A 9,413-nucleotide genomic window follows, 5' to 3' on the forward strand; every position below is an offset into this window, starting at 1 on the left:
ACTAACCCACTTAATGCCCTTCATGATGTTAAACTGTGTTGATATCAAGCCTAGAACATGCTCAATTTCTAAAAAATGTCAATATGTTGGAGATAAAATAGGCTTTCACTTGATAACAAATACCCCCTTGTGTCAGATTTGTTACTTATACAGCGGAAAACTAATCGCCTCTCCAAAACACTAAGCACTGTGTTGTGCTATCCTCTGGTGAAGCTGAGTATATTCCACTGACACAGAAGCTAAAGCTAACCATGTCAGAGAAAGACCGGGGATGTCACAGGCAATGCCTGGCATTAGCCGTATAATGGCCAGGATTTGCTGATAAAACAGGGGCCTCACATCGGCAGTCTTTAGTGACTTAAGTGGGCCGTTCTTCCATAGCCGTCGAGGCTATACAGTATATCCATCCCTCGATCTCTCCGTCTAACTGACTGAGTCTCTTTCAGACATGCTTTCCCCTCCAGCTTATTTCTCAGAGATGTTAATACAGCAGCTTTTTTGACTGATTAATGTGGTTTCTGCTGCCATTTAGACCAACAGGTGTACAAACCAGGCTTATTATAATAAACTAAAAGTTAAACTAAAACAAATATGAGCAGTGAAAAATATTTTTAAATAAATAAAAAACGACATTTGCCTGGGTAAAAAAACTAATAAATTCATCTCATTTTTTATTTTTTAAGCTATAATAAATCACTACTGAAAAAAGGAAACACTCTTTGTTCTAATAGGGTGTTTCCCACCCACTATTTTTATGTTCTCATCATATTTCATATGCCATCTGTCACACAGGAATATAGCTTATAGTAAATAGGAGGAAATCTTTTGAATGCAAGGCGGCACCTTTTGACATTTTTTCCAGCTTTTATTTGTGTGATGGCATTTACCTCATCTGGCATCTCTGTCGTTTGTCAATTATCTCCATGAAAACTCGTGTCTGAAAGAGTTGTCGCAGTGAAGTGATGGAAAAACAAATGAACATAGAAATAAAAATATGATTTTCCAGCCCGTTCTCATTCCCAGTGCGTCAAATACCGACGCTTTGTCACGAACATCGGCGTTCAATACCGACACTCAAAGCACCCTATTGTTTTTTCCTAAACCTAACTATAGTAGTTTTGTTGCCGGAACCTAAGCAAGTGTTTTTGTGTAATTCACATCATTAAGCATGTGTTTACTGCGACCGAAAAGTGAGGCAGAGGGGGTCTGACGAAATGCAATATATGACGAGTTGGGATGAGAACACACGTTGGGCTTCACGTTTATTTCTATGCAACTCCATCCCAGAGTTTCCTATCCAGAAGATATCTGCAGAAAAGTTGCACAGGTGTATGTGAAACATGACAAGACGGACAGTTACAAGGCTGCAGTTGTAATTCAGATAGCATGCCCTTCCTGTATCAGTTGCACAAAGATGTGACAATTCCGGAGGTTGTAGAGTTCAAACACAAAAATGTAGGAGACTTATGGTCGTCGCTTTGGATAGTCTTCCCATAGATGAGACAGACATTCAGACACATGTCCCCAAGAAAGCAGATTATAAATCTGTGAGCATGTCCAACATTTCTACATGAGGATGCCCAGTCGCATAACCACCTGTCAAAACCCGTCTTCCTCTGTCTTTTGATCTCTTATCTCCCTCCACTGCTCCATTCTCTGTATTATTCTGCTTTCTATTTCTTGTCTTTGAGATTCTTTGGGAGGAGGAGGAGGAGGAGGTCTAAGCTGTGTAATCTGTGATTGATAGCTCATAGAGAGAGGAGACCAACATAAGAGGAAGAGCACCAATTTATTTTCCATTTTAAATAAAGATGGAAAAGCGGAGGGAACTGCCAAAGGTATTCATTTGATCTGAACGGAACTTCAATAAAACAAATTCCTCCGACAGCTATTTCAGTTCTTCAGCGAGAGGCATTCCCCAAACAACCTTTTGTCTTCCGTCCTGACAGCCCACAACTGTTATTCTAGCCCTTCTCCCCATTAAATCAATATATAATATTACCAAGGACGAAATTTGGTACGCCTGACCACATGAAGCAGATACTTCTCCGTGGCTGATGACAGATTCAGCCATTTGTTTCCTGCGTCTTCTACCCACATCTTCTATACAAGCGTATTTAATTCCAACCATCACGTCACATTGATATCAGGACCAGAATCAGTGTATAGCTGCCAAATATGACAGATGTAGAGAGAATCTGTCTCAGTGTTACTGCAGATGCTGTATATATCTATGAATTACATTCGGTATCATTTTACACAAGTTCACTGATCATTCTGTGGTACTTCTCCCTTTTAATCAAGAAAAACAACCTCAGAATTTAATCTGAATAAAAAAAAACAATCATTTGCAGGTAGAAAAGCAATGTCTTTATAAAGTTAGATGGTCTTCATGGACACAAATGGACTTTTACATGATATAGGACTGCCCTCTAGTGGCCAATGTGCTCATTTGCTACAAAGTCAAGCAAGAAAAATATTCTTTTATTGTCAATATATTTTAAGAAAAAGCGCATAGAAGATTTGTGCAAAATATCATTACATTACAATGGCACTGAATGTCACTTCTTCATCATGGGGTAGCCGCTGGAGGTGTAGCCTCGTCTGGCCACAGACTGATTACAGTACGGATGCTAAAAAAGAAAGAAGAAGAATTGTTAGGATAACTGAAGTCTGACATCTCCCCAGACCTAATATATTGATTAATCATTTTAAGTCAGCTAAAAAAAAATAAAAAAGCCATCATCCTTTGAATATCTGTTGGTTTAGGGGTGTTTGTCGGGCAAAACAAGACATTTGAAGACGTTACCTTGGAGTTCGTGATGGACATTTCTCAAAGTTGTTTGAAATTTTATAGATAAGCGATTAATCAAGAAAATAATCTGCAGATTAATCGATAATGAAAATAGTAGGTAGTTGTAGCCGACAGAGACAATATAGAATAAAGGTCGACCGATAGTGGATTTTTAAAGGCCGATATAATAACAATAGTTTGGAGCAGGAAAAAAGCCGATAGCCGATTAATTGTCCGATATCTTCTTTACTTCTGCAGCAGCCGTTTTTAATAAATCAGTTTTTTGTCACTCCAAATGTAATCATTAGTTCAAGAATATCCTGAAGTGTGATTTGGTGGATTACATCATTGGAAAATGTTCCATTTATTTGCAATGGGCGATGCGCTGTTCTGTGGCTTACAGTATGACTGGCCAGGATTATTTCTGTTGCGCGTCAAACCATTTATGATCGTGCATATTCTCGGGGTAAGGAGGATCCTTAAGTGTGTGATTTCATTTCATGAATGGAAGGTTACATGGCTGGATTATTTGGAAGAGAGAACGCCAAATTGGTAAGCAAGTTAAAGTAACAGTGAATGATTTTCCTCCCCTGTTTGCCTGTCTTGTATCGTGGACAAAGAGGTGATCTGTTGCATTATATATTCGAGAGAGAACTTTTTTTCTCCACCTCTACCTTGACTTTGTGTGTGTATGGAGCCTCCATGTGACCGGTGGCGGCTGTGCAGCCATCGGCCACTATCAGAACCGAGCCATAGTTTGTAAAACGTCCTATCGGCGCCGATTTATTAGCCAAACGATTAATCGGTCTATACCTCTAATATAGAATAATATATACAATACATTTATATCACACATAGTATATTCTAGGGAAAATATCAAGAATTTTAGAGAGATTTTCCTGTTTGGAATTCCACAATAAATGTCCTTTCTATATCAGATACTAACTCATGCATGGGGAATACTATTTAAAGATACAAATGGAGCAAAAATGGCCACTGCTGCAGTTTGACAAACCACTGCTAGGTCAATATCTTTATGAAAACACTGTACAGGAGTTCTACGGGAGGCCATTATCACTGTACAGTATGAGACATCTTTTGGTGCTTGTTTGTATAATCAAACAGGCCATTCTGGTTTGTTCTGAGTATTATGCAGCAGACTCATGAGAAAGTTTAAGCTTCAGGGGAGTCGTGTTTTGACAGTGTTTTACACACCCTGTCATCTCAAATCACAGCCCTAACCTTAACCTAACACTAACCTTGAGCCATAAACCTAGTCTCAGCTCTAAAAATGTTATGGCTAACTTTGTGGGGACCACCTTTTGTCCCCAAATAGGATACAAGTCCCAATAAAGTGACTGTGTGAACACATTGTTTCACCCGCAATGTGAGTAATACACACACACACACACATTCAGAAAAAAAACATTTCAAAAAAGACTAGCGGCCACAAATAAATCAGGTCTTACCTGCTCCCATTTGTCATATATTCAAAGGCCTTATTGATTTGGTCCAGCGGGAGGTTGTGGGTGATAAACTCATCCAGCTTCAGCTCTTTGTTCATGTATTTGTCCACCAGTTTAGGCACGTCCTCCACACTCTTCCAACCTTTAGAAAAGGACAACAAAACTGAGTCTTCATGAACCACAATATAGCGGAGAAAACTTTTTCTCCTCATCTTTTCGAGTAATCTTTTTTTTTTGTTGCTCTGAGTGACTGATAGGAATTACTCTCCATTGGATACTCGTATGATGCCAGATGTTATAAATCCTTGATATTCAGTGTAGCAGATGTTAGTTTTTGATGTGTTTTTGTGCTGGTGGTCTCACTTTCCCTCAGTCCGCCTCATTTCACTTCATTTAGTGATTTCCTGTGTTTCATATTTGACAATCCAGATAACGGGCGCAGACGCGTTACTTTTAATCAGATGTGAGCGTATGGTTACGTACTACACATTACTTCAAAATGTCAATACAAATATTATAACCAAGGTCTCTTGCATCACTTAAAATGCAACATGCTGTGTGGCTGGTTCTGGTTTGACTAGCTTGAAGCTAACTATTAGCTACCTGCCTCTTCTCAGTGAATTTGTCGTGTATATCTGTTGAACAGTGACTCAAGAAAAAAAAGCCTTTACTCTTTGAACGTAGGGGACTTTCATCAAAACTCCAGCTGAAACCATCAACTGACTGCTATATCGAAAACTATTTAGATGACCAATTCATTCTTTAAGTCATTAATCGAGCAAAAGTGTAAAACATGCACTGGTTTATCTGGTTTATAAAATTGTAAATTGAATACTTTTTGGTTTGGGGCTGTCGATTGGATAAAACAAGCAAATTTGAGGACATCTCCTGCATTTTTACTCTCTTTTAACTATCAATATTCTTATCAATATAGAACACAAATTGTTACCATATTCAAAACGTGTTCACTAGTGATTTTTCACTTAACATTTTCTCAAAGTCTAACATCAAATTGGGCCCACAAATGCAACAGCTGGATGGAATGATACACTGAATTTCTCTATCATGCCAATTATATAAATTGTTGCTGAAGCATTATGGAAGGCCATTTTTTGCATGAACTAACAGGTCTGGTTCACCTCCAAAATAGGTCCCCTTCAGGGTGCATCCCATCAGGATCTTTTGAACCAGGACGCTCATTGGTTCCGTCTCTGTCCAGCCAACGATGACACAGGTGCCCCAGCCGTCTACTGTAGACTCCAGCGCAGCGCTCTAGGACAACACAAAGCACCAGTTGTCTTAATTAATACTCCTATAAATTAAACAGAATATGATTAAACTAGAATGTGAAAAAAAAATTACAATTGAGTAAGTGAAAAATTGTGTCATTGTGATATTTTGGTTTTGTGGAACTTCTTATCAAACGTATGTGCTCATTCCAGACCTACTCTGTAGTGACACTGCACATATTAAGGCCTACTATACTGCACCTGTAGACTTGCACACCACCCACCATAACAGCTGGACTGCCAACACACTCCAGAGCGTAGTCCACCCCTCCTTCCGTCATATCCACCAGAACCTCCTGGATGGGCTTAGTGTGATTTCTGGGGTTGACACATTCAGTGGCTCCGAACTGTAGGGCTTTCTTAAACTTATCGGGGTTGATGTCCACCCCGATGATCCTTGTCGCCCCAGCAGCCTTGCAGCCCATGACGGCGGCCAGTCCGACAGCTCCGAGCCCAAGCACGGCACACGAGGAGTCTTTCTCAACCTGGATGAAACACAATGTGGGAGACGCACAACCAAAAACTGTGAGGAGCATCTGATGAGATCACTTCATCGTGTTTAAAGATAACTTTAAAGTTATTCATAACACATACCTGCTGTCTGCACTTTTTACTGCTACATTGAGCCACTTCATGTCTATATTACTGTCACTTACTTTTACATGCAATCCTCATTTATAAAGTACTATATTTTTATTCTATTTATGTCGTCACTTTTTTTTCTTACAACTTACTGTCACATATCTCGTCATTGTCTTATTAATTAATGTTATACCTTGTTATCGTCATTTTATCTCATCTTTTATTGCTGAGCTGACCTGTTCTCTCAACCCATACGTTTCATTGTACAGTTGACCCTGCGTTGACCTACATGTGATAAATAAAACTGAAACTGAACTACATAGTACATTTTGTCTTCATTCTTCTAAACATATCCATTATACACATTTTGTTTCTTTTCTATTTACCTTGTATTTTATTCTTATTCAAGCCTGATTTTCTTTTCTTCACTTTACACTCATCTCACCTACATTTTCCATTAGCTGGAGTACTTTGAACGAACAGACTCTTATCAGACATGCAAGAATGCTTTGGCAGCATTTTAGTTTTATTCACACTTTCCCTTTTGCTGTCAGTCAACAATTCATTCTCATATTGCTGTTGAGCAATCCTAAGTTTGCACAACATTCAAAAGAAGTTTGATAATTTTCTAGGTGTTGTGTTTTAAGGGAAGTTCAACTAATCTTTATCTTTTCTACAGACCTTTAGTCTCTTTCACAAAACTTTCTGTGTTTGGTTTTGCATTCATCTTATTTTAATATGCAAACAAGCTATATTAAAAACAAGGGGTGGAATATGGAACTCCTTAGTTATTTTAACCCGCTAAGTACATTTATGGTAACTACTGACATCAAGTGGGGAAAATAAATAACTACAGTCCTGCCTCGTACTGTTAACACTCAGCGGTAACTTGTAAAAATGTCAAAAGGGGACATGTCATGCTCATTTACAGGTTCGTACTTGTATTTTGGGTTTCTGCTAGAACATGTTTACATTCTTTAATGTTCAAAAAAACTTATTCTTATTATCATGCTGTCAGTCTGAATATACCTGTCTGTCTGTTACATGTGACATAAGAAGGAGAGCCAAATATGCACAGCTTGTTGAATCACATCTTTTCTGATCTAGACAGCCCACAAACTGACTGGGTTATCTTATTTCACAGTTTGTGGGTTGGTATGGAGCTCCAGATACCAGAGGTGGAGTACATGAGATTGGTTTCTGACTTTTTGAAGGTCTTGACCACATTTTTACTCGGTCTTGTCTCGATCTCAGACAAAGAGGACTCAGAATTTTATTTTAAGCCTGGTCGAGACCACAACTGCGGGGATATCGCCAAATTGTTATATGTCAATAAAAGAGGTGAATGAAGAGGATTCATTTGTTTTCTGTGGGTGTTTTCATGGGAATGTGGATCTTTCAGATCAATTTCAGGAGTCTATGGTTTGCATGTTCCACATTTTATCGTAAGTGTGTCCTGCAGTGGTCTGGTCTTGGTCTTGACTTGGTCTCAAGCCCTAAATGTCTTGGTCTTGTCCTGGTCTGATATATACACTCTGGTCTTGGTCATGACTTGTTCTCGGTTTAGGTCGCCTTGACATCAACACTTTGACCTGACGAAGATCCAAGCAGGATCGATACGTAGTCAATAAGTAATCATGATATGTACCCTCAAATACAGATTACACCTAAGACGTTTCCTTCATGAAGTAAATGCATTTTGTTACAATCAGCTGTTTATAAATGGTCATTATGTAAATAAATCTTTGTAAATGTGTTGCATCCCTCTTGTTCTAAGGACCACAACAACCACTGGTCCACATCAGAGTTGGTGAGAATTCAAGTTCTTATTCGAATCCACGTATCTAAGCAGATGTGTATCCTCTTACCTTGGCTGTGTTAATAGCAGCACCATAACCAGTGGAGACGCCACAGCCTAGCAGACACACTTTCTTGAGCGGTGCATCACTTCTTATCTTCGCAAGTGACGTATCGGGAACCACGGTGTACTGGCAGAAAGAGCTGACGCCGAGGAACTGGTACAGCTGCTGGCCCTGGTAAGATATCCTGCTTGTGCCATCAGCCAATACACCCGCTTGTGTCTTGTCCCTAAAAGCCACACAAAAAAGGAAACACTGAGTAGATAAACACGATGTAAGTAATGGTGGTGTGTGTGTGTGTGTGTGTGTGTAAATGCGGTAATGGTCACCAGTTCTTCTTGCACAGATTTGTTTTAGGATTGCGACATCGATTACATTCCCCACACTGTGGCAGAAACAAAGGAATGACTCTATCACCTGAGAAAACAAAAAAAAGGAGACAAACTACTTCAGTTAGAGTTACAGTACATGTCATGTCAGCTTGTTTTGTTGTGAGCTGTACAATTCACCCGGTGAGAATTTGGTGACTTCAGGACCAACGCTCTCCACTATCCCTGCTGCTTCATGGCCGAAAACTAACGGGAATGGTCTCGTCCCTACTCCACTCCCATTCCAGTATTCCCAGTCTGTGTGGCACACGCCGGTGGCAACAATCTGTATAAACAGGTGAGGAGCAGCTGATACATGTGACCATTTTAGAAAGAGGATGTGGTTGGGGTGCAAGATCCACAACAGCACAAAACAAACTGTGAAAGAGGAAGTCAAGTGTTTTGTCCTCATATGATCAAAGTAAAAACTGGCAGAATGACATCCACTTGAGCAACACAAGTCTTACCCTTAGTCTTGCTTAATTTGTCGTCGTGGTAAACTACTATAACATTGTTCCTATTAGTTCATTTCATTCTGATATAATTTAACACATTATTACCAATGAAATATCAACACCTGTTAACACTGGAATGTTTGCTGTGTAAGTGCCCACATTTAAAACCAAAGTTAGAGATAAAACACGGGTATTTTCTTTTCACTACAGACAAACTTAGGATGAGCAGCTGACCTTGATGCGGACTTCGTGGACCTTAGGTGGGGACACCTCCACATCCTCAATGGACAGAGGCTTCCCAGGCTCCCATGCAACAGCTGCCTTGCATTTGATCACCTGAGAGAGAAAAATACACGTGTTCATGGCTTGGTTGTGAATTACACTGTGTTTTCCGAACAGCTGACTTTGAGTCATTTTGTATGCTTGTATGTTGGTATATATATACATACATACATACATACATACATACATACATACATACATACATACATATATATATATATACACACACACACACACACACACACATATATATATATATATATATTAGTTACTTATTCTATTGTTTATGTTTAATTTCTTTGAAAAGCACTTTGAGCT

At 39.2% G+C, this 9,413-nt stretch overlaps 1 protein-coding gene across 1 annotated transcript in view; it reads right to left on the minus strand.

Annotated features, from left to right (window-relative positions):
* Window positions 1–2,353: 2,353 nt before the first annotated feature.
* LOC141775644 (alcohol dehydrogenase class-3-like) overlaps window positions 2,354–9,413 on the minus strand; it is a 7,565-nt gene continuing 505 nt past the window's right edge. Inside the window, exons 2-9 of the mRNA XM_074649220.1 lie at window positions 9,048–9,149; window positions 8,500–8,644; window positions 8,320–8,407; window positions 8,000–8,219; window positions 5,774–6,034; window positions 5,400–5,532; window positions 4,264–4,402; window positions 2,354–2,633 (exon numbers count right to left, since the gene is read on the minus strand). Coding sequence (XP_074505321.1) covers window positions 2,573–2,633; window positions 4,264–4,402; window positions 5,400–5,532; window positions 5,774–6,034; window positions 8,000–8,219; window positions 8,320–8,407; window positions 8,500–8,644; window positions 9,048–9,149 — 1,149 coding nt within the window. The 3' untranslated portion in view covers window positions 2,354–2,572. The remainder of the gene's footprint in view (window positions 2,634–4,263; window positions 4,403–5,399; window positions 5,533–5,773; window positions 6,035–7,999; window positions 8,220–8,319; window positions 8,408–8,499; window positions 8,645–9,047; window positions 9,150–9,413) is intronic.

This window comes from Sebastes fasciatus, chromosome 10 (assembly GCF_043250625.1).
Source record: "Sebastes fasciatus isolate fSebFas1 chromosome 10, fSebFas1.pri, whole genome shotgun sequence".
Taxonomy (NCBI): domain Eukaryota; kingdom Metazoa; phylum Chordata; class Actinopteri; order Perciformes; family Sebastidae; genus Sebastes; species Sebastes fasciatus.